The 17,109-nt window shown below is 49.2% G+C and overlaps 1 protein-coding gene across 15 annotated transcripts in view; it reads right to left on the bottom strand.

Moving 5' to 3' along the window:
• The window catches only part of ING5 (inhibitor of growth family member 5), a 26,930-nt gene extending 9,821 nt beyond the window's left edge, over positions 1-17,109 (bottom strand). For 8 of the 15 annotated variants that reach the window (XR_010135895.1, XR_010135896.1, XR_010135897.1 and 5 more), the window contains exons 1-5: positions 16,692-16,808; positions 14,079-14,150; positions 9,521-9,687; positions 7,884-7,995; positions 7,304-7,397 (exon numbers count right to left, since the gene is read on the bottom strand). Coding sequence is in view for 5 of the 15 variants with exons in the window: in XM_063712637.1 (XP_063568707.1) it covers positions 7,304-7,397; positions 7,884-7,995; positions 9,521-9,687; positions 14,079-14,150; positions 16,692-16,728 (482 nt within the window). In the remaining 10 variants the exon portion in view is untranslated. Of the gene's footprint in view, positions 1-61; positions 192-7,303; positions 7,398-7,883; positions 7,996-9,520; positions 9,688-14,078; positions 14,151-15,100; positions 16,336-16,691; positions 16,810-17,044 lie in introns of those variants that run through there. The other 7 variants (XR_010135899.1, XM_054550149.2, XR_010135904.1 and 4 more) reach the window with 6 other exon arrangements.

The following is a 17,109-nucleotide window of genomic DNA, read 5'->3' as shown; positions in this document are numbered from 1 at the left end:
CTGGAGTCTCCTTCACCCCCACAAGGACCCCCAGTGCCTGCATTCCTTATGCCTAGCATACCCTTGAGAAACAGCACTGGGTGAGGAAGAGACCAGGAGGAGTCCCACTTTCACGCAGAAAAGGCACGGTCGGGACAGGGCCTTCAGGTTCCGAGCAGGAAGGAGCAGGAAGACTCAGAACGCTGTTGCCACTGAGTTAGAAAACACAAAACCCAGCAAGTCACAAAAACCACATTCTCAAAGATGTCGGGGAGCTGTGGAGCAACAAGAGCTAGATGACCTGCAGACAGAGTGGGGGGTGTTGGGGGGTTGCGGGGGCGTCCGCCTGCCTCATGCACTGAGTGAGGGCTGGGCTGGCCACTGGGCCACGCTGAGCCCACACAGCCACACGTGGCGGCCGCGTCCCCACCGACATTTATAGATTCCAGAGGCCGCACAGACCAACTAAAAGCAGAGGGAAAATCCCTGCAACCTCGGAGTTCTCGAGGAAGGGGTCTGCTTGGGCACCGCCGGTCTCCTCCCCCGCACTTCTACGAACTGTGGAAGCCGCAGGGGCAGGAGGCGAGAGAGGAAATCTCAAGGTCCTCAAGGGGCCTCGGTGGAGCTGAAGCTGAGACCCTGCCCCGCCCCAGGCCCCCAGCCCTATTGGCCTGGACTAAAACAGAACGAACACCTCCTGGGGAGAACAGAAATCTCCCTCTCCATGCTTCCTTTATACCTAAGGTCAGACAGCTAATAACAAATCATAAGACATGTACCCTCAGCAGGGAAATAGGACTGATTACGTTTTTTTAAAAGCTGGTTACCAAGGAATGGTGGCACATGCCTGTAATCCCGGCTACTCAAGTGACCCTCCCACCTCAGCCTCCCAAAGTGCTGAGATTACAGGCATGAGCCAAAGCACCCAGCCCTACAATCTCCTAAATGAAAAATGTATTAAAGGAGATTAAAACTAACTTAGGGCTGGGCACAGTGGCTCACGCCTGTAATCCCAGCACATCGGGAGGCCAAAAACAGGCAGATCCACCTGAGGCCAGGAGTTTGAGACCAGCCTGCATAACACGGTGAAACCCTGTCTATACTAAAAATACAAAATTAGCCAGTCATGGTGGCATGCGCCTGTAATTCCAGCTACTTGGGAGGCTGAGGCAGAGAATCGCTTGAACTTGGGAGGCAGAGCTTGCAGTGAGCGATTGTACCAGTGCACTCCAGCCTGGGCGACCGAGCAAGACCTTCTCAAAAAAAAAAGAAAGAGAAAAGAAGGAAGGAAGGAAGGGAGGAAGGAAGTGAGGGACGGAGGGAGGGAGGGAGGGAGGGAGGGAGGGAGGGAGGAAGGAAGGAAGGAAGGAAGGAAGGAAGGGAGGAAAGGGAAGGTGAGAGGCCGAGCTGGGTGGATCACTTGAGGCCAGGAGTTTGAAACCAGCCTGGCCAACATGCTGAAACCCTGACTCTACTAAAAATACAAAAATTAGCCGGGTGTGGTGACGCTCACCTGTAATCCCAGCTACTTGGAAGGCTGAGGCGGGAGAATGGCTTGAACCCGGGAGGCAGAGGCTGCGGTGAGCCAAGATTGCGCCACTGCACTCCAGCCTGGGCAACAGAGCCAGAACCTGTCTCATAAATAAATAAATAATAGAAACAAATCAAACTGAAGTACAGAAAGAAAAAGGCTTACAGAAAGTAAGCAGAGCCTCGGTGAGCTGTGAGAAAATCTAAGCTAAGGAATACACAGGGAGCTGGACAGCAGGAAGAGGAGAAAGGAGAGCACAAAAATATTGGAAGAACTGTCTGAAAATTTTCCAAATTTGATGCAAAGTATAAACCAACAGTTCAAAGATGCTCAACAAGTTCCACACAAAATATACACAAAAAAACACACCAATACACATCATAACCAAACTGTTAAGAGCCAGTGACAATGAGAAATCTTAAAGGCAAAAAAAAAAAAAAAAAGAAACCACCAAAAATAATTATTATCACTAATTTATCATCAGAATCAATGAAAGACAGAAGAAAATGAGAGAACATCTTTAGTGATAAAAGAAAAAAAGGTCAACCTAAAATTCTATATGCAGCGAAATAAAAGCATTTTCAGAGAAACAAAAACTTAGAGAATTCATCACCATCAGCATACATGTACTGTAAAAAATGTTAAAGTTCTTCAGTAGAGGAGAAATGACAAGACAGAAATTTGCATCCACATAAAGAAATATACATAAGCAGAATATGTATGGAAAAAAAATTTTTAAAGAAAGAAAATAAATATTAAGAAATAATAGTTGGGCTAGGTGCGGTGGCTCATACCTGTAATCCCGCCACTCTGGGAGGCTGAGGCAAGAGGGTCACTGGAGGCCAGGAGTTTGAGACGCAGCCTGGCTAACATGGCGAAACCCCATCTCTACTAAAAATACAAAAATTAACCAGGTGTGATGGTGGGTGCCTGTAATCCCAGCTACTCAGGAGGCTGAGGCACGAGAATCACTTGAACCTGGGAGGCAGAGGTTGCAGTGAGCTGAGATCGCACCACTGCACTCCAGCCTGGGCCACAGAGCAAGACTCTGTCTCAAAAAAAAAAAAAAAAAAAAAAAAAAATGAAGGTTACCAGAAATGGCAACTATATGGGGTAACTATATATGGGGTGACTTTCGTGGTGAGAACACTTAAACTCTACAATTTTTTTGAGACTATATTGTTACTAACTGTAGTCACCATGTTGTAAAACAGATCTTTTGAACTTATTCCTCCTATCTAAATGAAATTCTGTATCCAACATCTCCTCTGACCACCCCAGTGCCTGACCACCATTCTACTCTCTACTTCTGTGAGTTCAACATCTTTACATTCCACATATGCTTTAAAATGTGTTCAACATAATCAGTGGTTTGCATCTAAGGTAATAATACGTATTGTGAAGCTTAGATCACATGCAGAAGCAAAATGAAGGACAACAGCACAAAGGCAGGAAATGGAAGACTTGTGTGGAGCCTCACATTAAACATCAAATAGTGTAATATCTGAAGTTCACTGTGATAACTTAAGGAAACTGAGTGCACACACTAGAACAATCCTTAAAATACAGGGGCCAGGGGCAGTGGCTCACACCTGTAATCCTAGCACTTTGGGAGGCCGAGGTGGGTGGATCACTTGAGGTCAGGGGTTCGAGATCAGCCTGGCCAAAATGGTGAAAATCTGTCTCTACTAAAAATACAAAAACATTGGCCGGGTGTGGTGGCACACACCTATAATCCCAGCTACTGGGGAGGCTGAGGCGTGAGAATCGCTTGAACCTGGGAAGCAGAGGTTGTAGTGAGCCAAGATCACGCCATTGCAAATTGCACTCCAGCCTGGGCAACAGTGCAAGACTCCGTCTCAAAAAAAAAAAAACAACAAGCATGGCTAATAAGACAAGAGGAGGAAAAAAACAGAATACTAAAAAAATACCTGGTTAGTCCAAAAGAAGACAGGAAAGGAGCAGAAGGAACAAACAGAAAACTAATAGCAAGATGGTGAATCTAAATCCCACCATATCATTAATTATGTTAAATATGAACAGACCAAATATTGCAATGAAGGCTGGGTGCGGTGGCTCATGCCTGTAATCCCAGCACTTTACAGGGAGGGGAGGCCGAGGTGGGCAGATCACTTGAGGTCAGGAGTTCGAGACCAGCCTGCCCAGCATGGTGAAATCCTGTCTCTATTAAAAATACAAAAATTAGCTGGCCTTCAAAGGATTTCAATTATATAATGTTCTTTGACCACAACAGAACTCAACTAAAAATTAAAATTAGAAAAGTATCTGAAAAATCTCAAATTATTTGGAAATTGAGACACATACTTCTACATAAGTTATAAGGCAAAGAAGTAGCATAAAAAAAAAAAATTCTAGGCCAGGTGCAGTGGCTCACGCCTGTAATCCCAGTATGTTGGGAGACCAAGGCAGGCAGATCACTTGATCCATCAGGAGTTCAAGACCAGCCTGGCCAACATGGTGAAACCCTGTCTCTACTAAAAATACAAAAAAAAAATTAGCCAGGCATGGTGATACATGCCTGGAATCCCAGCTACTCAGGAGGCTGAGGCAAGAGAATTGCTTGAACCCGGAGGGCAGAGGTTGTAGTGAGCCAAGATCACACCACTGCACTCAAGCCTGGGCAACAGAGTGAGGCTCCGTCTCACCAAAAAAAAAAAAAAAAAAATTCTATTCCAGCACTTTGGGAGGCCAACGTGGGTGGATCACTTGAGCTCAGGAGTTTAAGACCACCCTGGGCAACATGGCGAAACTCCATCTCTACCAAAAATATAAAAAATTAGCCAGGCATGGTGGCATGCACTTGTGGTCCCAGCTACTTGGGAGGCTGAAGTGGGAGTATCTCTTGAGCCCAGGAGGTGGAGGCTGCAGTGAGCCAAGATCGTGCCACTACACTCCAGCCTGGGTGACAGAGTGAGACCTCATCTCAAAAAACAAGAAAAACATTCTAAAATATTTTAAATAGGTAAACAAAATAAAAATTAAAAACAGTATCAAAATTGTATCAAAATCATAATATATCAAAATTTGTGGAGTGCAACAAAAATAATAATTAGAACAAGGAAGATAAAAAAATCAATTATCCAAGCTACTTCCACCTTAAAAAGCTAGAACAGTATAGACAAAGTAAACCTGAGTAGAAAACAGGAAATAGAGAGTAGAAACAAATGCAATAGCAAACAAAAAAATAGAGAAAACAATAAAAATAATGAAACTAAAAGCTAGTTCTCTAAAAAGATCAAAACGGCCAGACGCAGTTGCTCACGCCTGTAATCTCAACACACTGAGAGGTTGAGGCAGGCGGACTGCTTGAGCCCAGATGTTTGAGACCAGCCTGGGCAACATGATGAAACCTTGTCTCTACAAAACACTAGCCAGGCACAGTGGTGCGTATCTGTGGTCCCAGCTACTCGGGAGGCTGAGGTGGGAGAATCGCTTGAGCCTGGGGACGGGAGGGTGGAGGCTGCAGTGAGCCATGTTATGCCACTGCACTCCAGCCTAGGTGACACAGCTAGACCCTGCCTCAGGAAAAAAAAAAAAAAAAAAAGGATCAAGACAAAATGAGAGCAACATAAATTACTAATATCAAGACTGAAAGAGGGGTCATCATAACAGACACATCAGAACCATAACAATGCGAAATTATTAGCAACCTGATGTCTAAAAAATCTGACAACCTACACAAAACAAATTTCTTGAAAGACACAGATTTTTTCCATAACTGACTGGAGAAGAAATAGAAAGCCTGAATACTTCCATAACTTTAAAGGAACTAAATGCAACATCAAACTGTACACTTAGAATAACATTTTATTGTATGTAAATTATTCCTTAATAAAGTTAATTCAAAAGGTTAGAAAAACAGCAGGACTAAACTATAATGTATAGTGTCTAGGAATGCACTATAAAACTATTAAAGAAACAAGGACATAAATACTATAGAAATCTAGATCATGTTTATTTGGGGGCAGGAGGAGTTTATGATTTTAACAGGGCATATGGAAGGCCTTCCAGCAGCAGTTAATCACTGACTAGGTGCTACTTACAAAGATCTTCACTTTACGGAAATTAATTAAACCATGTTTGTTCTGTGCGGTTTTCTGTATCTGTGCACTAGTTTACAATACAAGAATGTTGGTTGTTTTTTTTTTTTTTTTTTTTGAGACGGAGTTTCGCTCTGTCACCCAGACTGGGGTGCAGTGATATGATCTTGACTCACTGCAACCTCCACCTCCTGGGTTCAAGCAATCTCCCTGCGTCAGCCTCCCAAGTAGCTGGGATTACAGGCAGCTGCCACCACACTCAGCTAAGTATTTTGCATTTTTGGTAGAGACGGGGTTTCACCATGTTGGTCAGGCTGGTCTTGAACTCCTGACCTCAGGTGATTAACCTGCCTTGGCCTCCCAAAGTACTGCAATTACAGGCATGAGCCACCGCGCCCGGCCAAAAGGCTAAGCACTAGCTAAAACACTGAAAATTGGGGCTGGGCACGGTGGCTCACGCCTGTAATCCCAGCACTTTGGGAGGCCGAGGCAGGTGGATCACCTGATGTCAGGAGTTCGAGACCAGCCTGGCTAACATGGTGAAATCCCATCTCTACTAAAAATACAAAAACTTAGCCAGGCATGGTGGCGCGCACTTGTAGTTCCAGCTATCCAGGACGGTGAGGCAGGAGAATCGCTTGAACCTCGGAGGCAGAGGTTGCAGTGAGCCGAGATGGCGCCATTGCACTCCAGCTTGGGCAACAAGAGTGAAACCCCATCTCAAAAAAAAAAAAAAAAAATGAAAATTGTCCCTTTTTTGTCAAGAAGAACTCTTTTTTTCCCTTTTTTTTTTTTTTTTGAGACAGAGTCTCATGTCGTGGCTCAGGCTGGAATGTAGTGGTGCGATCATGGCTCACGATCCTCCCAGCTCAGCTGCTGGGACTACAGCCCACACCACCACACTCAGCTAATTTTTTCTATTTTTTCTAGAGATGGGGGTCTCACTTTGTCACCCAGACTGGTCTCAGATTCCTGGGCTCAAGTGATCCTCCCGCCTTGGCCTCCCAAAGTGCTGGAATTATAGGCATGAGCCACCATGCCCAAAACTTAAACTCTTTGACCCCTCCCCCTGTGAGATCATCTCCATAGAGGCTTCGTGGCATTTCAGCATTTTCTCTTTAGTCTAAATGTCACTCCTCTGAGGTAATGCCATGATCTCTTTGGAAGGTATACAATACAATACCTTTGGAGGGTGTCAGTGGGAGAATGCTTTAAATAAAGTATCTCAAAAAACTTCAAGTTAAATGACATGTCTATTTAATAAATGTGGCCACATAATTAACAGTGAATATATGCAAACTATATATTGACACATAAAATAACTGACAGATATACAGAAATCTAGCTACTTAAAGAGTGGTTTACATTGGCCTCTGTCAACAACACATCATCCTACTGTAGCTCACCATGCTACTGTCCCTAGCGGGGCAGCACACACTGTGGCTAAGAGGACAGGCACTGCAGTCAGACTCCAGGTGCAGGCCCAGCCGCACCACAGCAGCTCTAAAGCCTGGGCAGGTCCCTGCGACACTGAAAATGCCCCTGACAACGGCACCCCCTCAAAGGCTGCGGTGAGGACGGGCTGACGACAGGCGCACAGCATAAGAACCAGAATACCACCCGGCACACAGTGTGCACGTCACTCAGGGGTCAGCTTCCATCAGTGTTTCTACATCCAGGACACAGGCTATGGGTATTTGTTCTTTTGGAAAAAGAGGGGAAAGCTTCTTACCCTCCTTTATGCTTCTTCTTCTTTGGTGTATCTTCCTCTGACGTCCTCCTGCCTCGGCCCCGGGACCCTCTTTTTTCTTTCTGACCCCGGCCTTCTGAAAAATAATCAAGACGCAAATTATTTTTATAGAATTCTCTAAAGCAAGGCCAGTTTTGTGTTTTGTTTTTAAGGAGTCTCGCTCTGTCTCCCAGGCTGGCTGGAGTGCAACAGAGCAATCATAGCTCACCGCAGCCTTGACCTCCCGGGCTCAAGCAATCCACCCACCTCAGCCTTCCGAGTAGCTGGGACCACAGGTGTGCACCACCACACCCGGCTAATTTTTAAATTTTTTGTTGAGATGAGGTCTCACTATGTTGCCCAGGTTGGTCTCAAACTCCTAGCCTCAAGTGATCCTCCTGCCTCAGCCTCCCAAAGTGCTGGGGTTATAGGCATGAGCCACCATGCCCAGCCTGCAAGACAAGGTTTACCCAAATATGATACTTACCCTAGTGATCGTACTTTAATGATTTACCGTGACAAAACTCTTCAAAACTCCATAGTTAACAGTAATAAAATAAAGAAAAAAATTTAACAGACTTGCTTTTTAACCCTCGCCCTCCGGAGCTTTCAAAATCACTGCCCTCCATCTTGTCCTTCAGATCTGCCTCAAAGCGCGCCAGGTCTGCATCAAGCCTTCGAATGTGTTTATCCACCTACAAAAGGATACCCAAAATCTTAAAGTAAAACCAAAACACCTCAGAAATCACGAACGTACAAAAGTATCCACCAGGAAACACCTTCTTGCTCTTTAATTGAGTCTCCAATGAACAAACCTCTGCTAAAACAAGGCCCACCATTTCAAAGTCCATGCAAGGGTCGTGTGCTTTTTCTGCATATTTTGACATTGCAATGGAATAAATCCCATTTAGGGAAAAGACATGAGTGTGGGCAATAATGAGAAGCAGAGTTGTGAAATGCAGTGAACAAGGCCTGGGATATCTGACGCTCAACCCTACTTTAAAATATGGCTATCTGGAGGCCAGGTGCAGCGGCTCACACCTGTAATCCCAGCACTTTGTGAGGTCGAGGCAGTCTGATCACCTGAGGTCAGGAGTTCAAAACCAGCCTGACCAACATGGTAAAATCCCATCTCTAATAAAAATACAAAAATTAGGGCAGGCGCGGTGGCTCACGCCTGTAGTCCCAGCACTCTGGGAGACTGAGGCGGGTGGATCATTTGAGGTCAGGAATTCAAGACCAGCCTGGCCAACATGGCAAAACCCCATCTCTATTAAAAATACAAGCCAGGCACAGTGGCTCATACCTGTAATCCCAGCACTTTGGGAGGCTGAGGCAGGTGAATCACCTGAGGTTGGGAGTTCGAGGCCAGCCTGACCAACACGGAGCAACCCCATCTCTACCAAAAATACAAAATTAGCTGGGCTTGGAAGCGCATGCGTGTAATCCCAGCCACTCAGGAGGCTGAAGCAGGAGAATTGCTTGAACCCAGGAGGCAGAGGTTGCAGTGAGCCAAGATCACACCACTGCACTCCAGCCTGGGCGATAGAGCAAGACTCTGTCCCAAAAAATAATAATAAATAAAATTAAAAAATAAAATAAAATATGGCCACCTGGAGGTCGGGCACGGTGGCTCATGCCTGTAATCCCAGTATTTTGGGAGGCTGAGGCGGGTGGATCACTTGAAGTCAGGAGTTCGAGACTAGCGTGGCCAACAGGGTGAAATCCCGTCTCTTCTAAAAATATAAAAATTAGCTGGGCGTGGTGCTGCATGCCTGTAATCCCCGCTACTCGGGAGGCTAAGGCACGAGAATCACTTGAGCCTAGGAGGCAGAGGTTGCACTGAGCTGAAATCACACCACTGTACTCCAGCGTGGACGACAAAGTGAGACTGTCTCAAAAAAAACCCAAATGGTTCCTCCGAGCAGATACACAAACAAAAAGGGCCCAGAAAAAAAAAACAAAAAAAAAACCAGGGATGGTCCTACATGAAGTGTATCCCGTCTGCACTTCCTCCAGCAGCGTCAGGCTACCAAAGCCAGCCTTCCACTTGGCTATGCTCATTTCTGGGCGGTTTTTACAGTTTGTTGCATGAGAGGCAGGAGTAGAGGTCAGAGGAAGAGCCATGGCCACTGCCCCGCCCTCGCCATCTCATAGGTCTGTGCGGCTAGCAGCACTCTGTCATCGCCGAGAAAGCCATGGCCCCCGCCTCGCCCTCACCATCTCGTAGGTCTGCATGGCCAGCTGCACTTTGTCGTCACTGTATTCCTTGCACTTGCTGTAGGCATTCTGGATCTTCTGCAGGCGCTCCACGCGCTGGTCTGGAGACAGCGTCTTCACCGTGGAGATGTACTCTGCAGCCAGGATGTCAATCTCTGCTTTCTTATCTGATGGAGAAATGGGGGAAAAGCTAGCCCTGCACAAGACACCATGATGTGCTCACCAGACTGGCAACAACTAAAGTCAGTCAACACCAAGTTGTGGCAAAGATGTAGGCTGACATGAACTCACGCTGTGCTGGTGGGAGCGCAAGTGGGCAGAACTGTTCTGCACAAACAGTCTGGGATCGTGTGGATGTGCAGACTTTACGGCAACGTGCCCAGGACAGTCCCAGTTCTGAATGTTACACAGCAAGTAGTCACAGTGCCCTCTTCGACTCTCAAACATCCTATGTGAATAATTTGTAGTCACCTTTCCTATGACTTGGCATACTACTCTTTTCTCTCTTTTCTTTTTTTCTGGTAGAGCAGTCAAGAAAGAACACACTACTCTTAAATACCCTAAAGAAACCTTATGTAACCTAAAGAAATACACATGGGAAAACATTCATAAGAGCAGAAAACAGAAAACAACCCAAATGTCCAATCCTCAGTAAAATGGAGAACTAAGCTGTGGTCCCTTCAGACAACAGAGTGCTACTCAGCAACAAAAAGAGCAAACTACAGCCACACACAGCAACACGGATGATTCCCACAGAAGGTGACACGGAGCAAAAAGAGTAACAAACAAAAGAAAACATACTGGATGATTCCATTAATACGAAGGGCAGAAACAGACAGAACTCTTAACCCTTCGGTTTAGAGGGTTAAGAAAACTGTTGAAGGCCGTGCACGGCGGCTCATGCCTGTGATCCCAGCACTTTGGGAGGCCAAGGCAGGCGGATCACGAGGTTAAGAGATGGAAACCATCCTGGCCAACGTGGTGAAACCCCATCTCTTCTAAAAATACAAAAATTAGCTGGGCATGGTGTTACGTGCCTATAGTCCCAGCTACTCAGGAGGCTGAGGCAGGAGAATCACTTGAACCTAGGAGGCAGAGGTTGCAGTGAGCTGAGACTGTACCACTGCACTCCAGCCTGATGGCAGAGCAAGACTCCGTCTCAGAAAAAAAAAAGAAAACTACTGTTAAAGGTGGAAGGTGACTGTCACCAAACTCAGGATGGTCACCCCTTGGTTGGGAAGGGGTGTCATGACTAGGAGGGTCACAAAGGCCTTCAGGTGCTAAAGGGCTTGATTTCTCCATCTCGGTAGCAGAAAACAGAGAGGTTCACCTGGTAATATTTGTTAAGCAATCTATAAATGTTGCACATTCATTTCCTGAATATATGTCACATTTCACAATAAAATTACTCTGTATTCCCTAGTCAAGATGCTGTACCTAAGGAAAAAAACACAGCTATCTCAGTCTTGTAAAACATGTGCCCAGGCCGGGCATGGTACTCACGCCTGTAATCCCAGCACTTTGGGAGGCCGAGGCGGGCGGATCACCTGAGGTCAGGAGTTCGAGACCAGCCTGACCAACATGGATAAACCCCATCTCTACTTAAAATACAAAAAATTAGCAGGGTGTGGTGGCGTATGCCTGTAATCCCAGCTACTCGGGAGGCTGAGGCAGGAGAATTGCTTGAACTTGGGAGGCGCAGGTTGTGGTGAGCTGAGATCGTGCCATCACACTCCAGCCTGGACAACAAGAGCGAAACTCCATCTCAAAAAAAAAAAAAAAAACCTGTGCCCAGCATAATGAATAAAAAATCTCAGGCCAGGCATGGTGGCTCACGCCTATAATACCAGCACTTTGGAAGGCCAAGCGGGCAGATCACCTGAGGCTGACAGTTTGAGATCAACCTGATCAACATGGAGAAACCCCATCTCTATTAAAAATACAAAATTAGCTGGGCATGGTGGCGCATGCCTGTAATCCCAGCTACTCGGGAGGCTGAGGCAGGAGAATCACTTGAACCTGGGAGGCAGACGTTGTGTTGAGCCAAGATTGCGCCATCGCACACCAGCCTGGGCAACAAGAGTGAAACTCCATCTCAAAAAAAAAAAAAAAAAAAATTCCCACACCAAAACACATTACCATGAAATTTAAAACTTCAGAGATAAAGGAAACATCTCAAAAGCTTCTGAATAGGAATAACAACAAAAAAATAGATCACACATATAAACGACCAAGAATCCAAACAGCACCAGATTTTCTGCAGCAACGTGGAAGCTAGGAGACAAGGCAGCAATGCTGCCAACATCCTGAGTGAAAACAACTGTCAACCTGGGATTCTATACTCAACCAAACTATCAGCTGAGTATGACGCTAGGAGATAAGGCAGCAATGCCGCCAACATCCTGAGTGAAAACAACTGTCAACCTGGGATTCTATACCCAACCAAACTATCAGTTGAGTATGACACTAGGAGACAAGGCAGCAATGCCGCCAACATCCTGAGTGAAAACAATTGTCAATCTGGGATTCTATACCCAACCAAACTATCAGCTGAGTATTACGCTAGAACAAACACATTTTCAGACATGCAATGTTACAAGAAAATCTACCTTCCTTTTTTTTCTTTTTTTTTTTCTGAGATGGAGTTTCGCTCTTGTTGCCCAGGCTGGAGTGCAATGGTGCGATCTCCAGGTGCAACCTCCGCCTCCAGGTTCAAGTGATTCTCCTGCCTCAGCCTCCCAATTAGCTGGGATTACAGGCATGCACCACCACACCCGGCTAATTTTGTATTTTTAGTAGAGATGGGGTTTCTCCACGTTGATCAGGCTGGTCTCGAACTCCTGACCTCAGGTGATCTGCCCGCCCCGGCCTCCCAAAGTGCTGAGATTACAGGCATGAGCCACCGCGCCTGGCCAAGAAAATCTACCTTCCTATGTGCGCCTTTCTTTCAGGAACCTACCAAAGGAAAGGCTCTATCAAAACAGGAGAGCAAGGAAAAAAAGAGGACATTTAGGATTCAGGGAAGAGGGTCCCACACTGAAGAGGGGTGAAAGGAGATCCCAGGAAAACCTCAGGGCAACAAGTGCGCAGTCGGCACGGAAACAATCAGAACTGTGGCCTCCAGGACACAGGGCTCCGCGGAAAGAAAGCACACACAGAACTGTCAGGGTAGATAGCCTGACAGACCACACGGAAAAGCCCAGCCGGGGAGATGAGGGTCGAATGCAGAAAACAAAGCCAACAAACAGGGCCATGAGTAACTCTAAGAAATACACAAAGTTATTCCAAAGGGGTCATATAAGCACAGCAGGTGGCATGGCTCAGTGTTAAAGTACCTATACAGCTGCCCAGTGGAAGTCCCATCACTGGTCTCACCACAAATTCTAACAAACTACAGCCAGGAAATGGGGGAGCCAGGTGCAGGCATGTGAGGGTGTGGGGGCCACTGGAGAAGTACAGCTGCCTGTGCCATATATGCCTGAACAACATCTAAAACTGACAAGAGATAAAATAAGAAACAGCAACAAAAACATGTTGTTTAGAAACAGGGAGTTTAAGGGCTGGGCACGGTGGCTCATGCCTGTAATGCCAGCACTTTGGGAGGCCTAGGCAGGCGGATCATGAGGTCAGGAGATCAAGACCATCCTGGCTAACATGGTGAACATGGTGAAACTCCGTGTCTACTAAAAATACAAAAAATTAGCCAGGTGTGGTGGCATGTGACTGTAGTCCCAGCTACTCGGGAGGCAGAGGCAGGAGAATCACTTGAACCTGGGAGGTGGAGGTTGCAGTGAGCCAAGATCGTGCCACTGCACTCCAGCCTGGGCAACAGAGTGAGACTCTGTCTCAAAAAAAAAAAAAAAAAAAAAAAAAAAAAAGAAAAGAAAAAAAGAAACAGAGTTAGGGCCGGGCGAGGTGGCTCACACTTATAATCCCAGCACTTTGGGAGGCTGAGGCGGGCAGATCACGAGGTCAGGAGATCAAGACCATCCTGGCTAACACAGTGAAACCCCGTCTCTACTAAAAATACAAAAAAAAATTAGCCGGGTGTGGTGGTGGGCACCTGTAGTCCCAGCTACTCGGGAGGCTGAGGCAGGAGAATGGTGTGAACCCAGGAGGCAGAGCTTGCCGTGAGCCGAGATTGCGCCACTGCACTCCACACTGGGCGACAAAGTGAGACTCCGTCTCAAAAAAAAAGAAACGGGGTTAAATACCAAAAGGCCAAAAAGTACTACCAAACTTTTAAAACAATGCACACACTACACACTTTGAAAATTGAAAATATTCAAAAGAAAAAAATGGCAATAAATATTTTGATTGGAAAGGGTGATGGTTATAAAAACGTGATATAAAGATGTGTAAGAACCCAAGAAACTAAATGTGGCTTCGAAAGTATCAACACTTACTGCAAGACACTGAGTGATACCCACAGCCCAGGGCTAGGCCAATGCCCCACTACCCTGGGTCCCCTCAAAACCCTCTGCCACCAGCCTTCAGGAGCTGCTGGCTCCCAGCTGTCAGAACCCAGTTCTGGTTGTATGGAGAGGCCTGAACCCACCTTCTGTCCTTTGGTCCAGCTCTCGCATCAGCTGGAAGTTCCTCTGAAGTTCGCAGGGAAGGTTCTCGATACCTGAAACACAAAAACACGGAAGCCATGTACCTCTCAGCAGCAGGACAAAAATTCACCTCCAAAGGTTTTTTGTCTTTTTTTTTTGAGACGGAGTTTCTCTTGTTGCCCAGGCTGGAGTGCAGTGGTGCGATCTTGGCTCACTGCAACCTACACCTCCCAGGTTCAAGTGATTCTCACACCTCAGCCTCCTGAGTAGCTGGGATTACAGGCATGTGCCACCATGCCCGGCTAGTTTTTGTATTTTTAGTAGAGATGGGGTTTCACCAGGTTGGCCAGGCTTGTCTCAAACTCCTGACCTCAGGTGATCCGCCCACCTCGGCCTCTCAAAGTGCTGGGATTACAGGCGTGAGCCACCAGGACTGGCCAAAAGTTTTATACTTCAAGGCTACAAGCCCACTCTGTACTCTGTCTCTGTTAGGGTTTGGGGAGCAGAAGGATTGTGATCTCATTTTTAGACTCAGGTACCCAACAGTGCTGACAAGAGGCTCTGTGCACACTTCAGAAGCTGTCAGAAGTCAAAGAAGGGAGAGGGAAACTTGGAAACCAACAGCACAGGCAGGGGAGGCCAACTGGCCCCACCCTCTAGGCTACCCCACCTCAGTGAGCGGCATCCTCCAAGGCTCAAGCCAAAATCCCCTGGGTCCTCCTTGGTCTTCCCCCACTTTACCCAGAAATCCAGTGCATCGAGCAGTGTAGCCACGCTGCCCACGCGACTTTATGCAAGGATAGAAATGTTTTCTCCCTTGGCCGGGCGTGGTGGCTCATGCCTGTAATCCCAGCACTTTGGGAGATCAAGACAGGCAAATCAGTTGAGGTCAGGAGTTCAAGACCAGCCTGGCCAACATGGTGAAACCCCGTCTCTACTAAAAATACAAAAATTATCCAGGCGTGGTGGTGCACACCTACAGTCCCAGCTACTCGGGAGGCTAGGGCATGAGAATTGGTTGAACCTGTGAGGCGGAGGTTGCAGTGTGCTGAGATCATACCCTCCAACTTGGGCAACAGGGTGAGACTCCATTTCAAAAAAACAAAAAAAAGAAAAAGAAAAGAAATGTTTTCTCTCTGAGCTGCTCAAGACAGTGGTGGCCATAGGGAGCTACTGAGCACTGGAAATGGGACTAACGCCATTCAGTTTTAATTTTACTTAAATAGTCCCTGTGGCTAGCGCAACCAATCTCCACAGTCTGCCAGGAGGACCCCCGTGCTGCTTTACCGTCTGCTTTGTTACTCCCTAGACCAGGCCAACCTCCGCCACCTGCACAGCTGACACAGGCTCCTAAGGGGGGCTGCCTCCTCCAGTCTTGGTCACCCTCCCATGTGCTGTTCACAGTTACCAGGCAATCATTTTAAACCTAACTCTATCTTATGCATCTGATGCTTCCAGCCCCAGTGTTTTCCCAGCTCCCCTAGAGGACAGAGGCACAGCCTCCCGGCTGACACAGCCTCCCAGACACACACACACAGTCAACCCTCCTTGGGAGGCCAGCTCACTGGCTGGGTGCCAGGATAGAGAAGGCCTCCCCTCCAGCGTGCTCCCCAGCTTGACTCTTCTACCCGGGGAACCCCCCACTACTCAGACCCCCAAGAGACAGCGGAGCACATGGGCAGAACCGGGCGTCCCTCTAGGGCAGGGGTCTCCAGCTCCAGGCCACGGCTCACTCGCCACTCTCTCAGCCCCTGGGCGGGTGCCAGGCCGAAGACCATGAGGATCCCCAGTGCAGTGCCCCCACGAGGGCCCTCTAGAGCCACCCGGCACAACCCCAAACACCGCGACCCCAAAGCTGTGCCCATCCCGGGCCGACGTCAGGGGTCCCGCGTGGAGTCTGCCCCTCTAAGAGCGGGAGACCCTGAGCAGGCTGCTCGGCAGCGCTGGGCCTTCCCTGGTGTGTAAAGTGAGGGAAAGCACAATCCGCTCAGCCGCTGGGGGCGCCGACCTGCTGCCACCTGGAAACAGCACAGCCCGCCCACCAGGGCCGACTCGGCACCGCCCTCCCCGCCTCCGCGCCGCAGTCCCCAGTGCCGGGGAGAGACGCCCCGCGGCCCGCACGCCCTCCCCAGCCGCGGTCACACAAGAGGCCGGCGCACACGGGCGCACAGCCAGGCGGAGGCCCAGACCCCGGAGCCCCCAAGGCCCGGAGCCCCGCAGCGGGCGCCAGCTCCATCCGCAGACCGGACAGGGACGGGCGGGACCTGGCGGAGCCGAGGCCGGAGCTGGGGGCGGAGATGAGGCGGGGCCTGTGTAGGGGCGGGACCAAAGCTGTGGGCGGGGTCGAGGCCGCAAGCCCCGCCCCTCCCCGCCCCGCCGTGACGCACCTGGAATTGGCGCGACCCAGCCGGCGGGACCCCCCGCGCCCGCCCCCCGCGCCCTCCCCTCCCTTGCGGCCCTGCCCCGCCCCGTCCGCGCGCCCCCCCGTCGCGCCCGGCCGCGCCCGCCGCCATCCCGAGCCCACGGGGTCTGCATGCGGTGCCCGGCGCGCGGGGGGCTGCGGCACGGAGGACTCCGCGTGGGCGGCGGGCGCGGGGCCCGCGGGGTGCGCTTACTGTCCAGATAGTGCTCCAAGTACATGGCGGTCGCCATCTTCGTCCGCGGCCGCGCTCGGGGTCTGCGCGGGCGGGCGGTGCCGCGGGAGGCGGGGGCGGGGCGGTGCCCGCGCGCTCACTATTCATGAGTCGCGCGCGCTGATTGGTCGCGCCCGGGGGCGGGGTCGGACACGCCTTTCAGCTTCCGGCGGGCGGCGGGCTGTGGGGCCCGGGCTGAGGTTGTGGCGGCGGCGTCGGGCTGCGAGCAGGACCCAGGGCCGCAGCGGATCGGAGGCCGAGGAGGAGCAGGGGTTCCCGGCCCCACCGCCCGCCGTGCGGCCCAGGGCACCCAGGTGGGCGTCTCCCCTCCGCACCTGCCAGCGACCCCTGAGCCGCCAGACGCCAACACGTGGTCCCGGGGGCCTCACGCCCGTCCTGA

Source organism: Pongo abelii, chromosome 11, assembly GCF_028885655.2.
Source record: "Pongo abelii isolate AG06213 chromosome 11, NHGRI_mPonAbe1-v2.0_pri, whole genome shotgun sequence".
NCBI classification, from domain to species: Eukaryota; Metazoa; Chordata; class Mammalia; order Primates; family Hominidae; genus Pongo; species Pongo abelii.
Note: the sequence above shows the minus strand (reverse complement) of the source record. Positions and strands in the feature narration are given on the sequence as shown.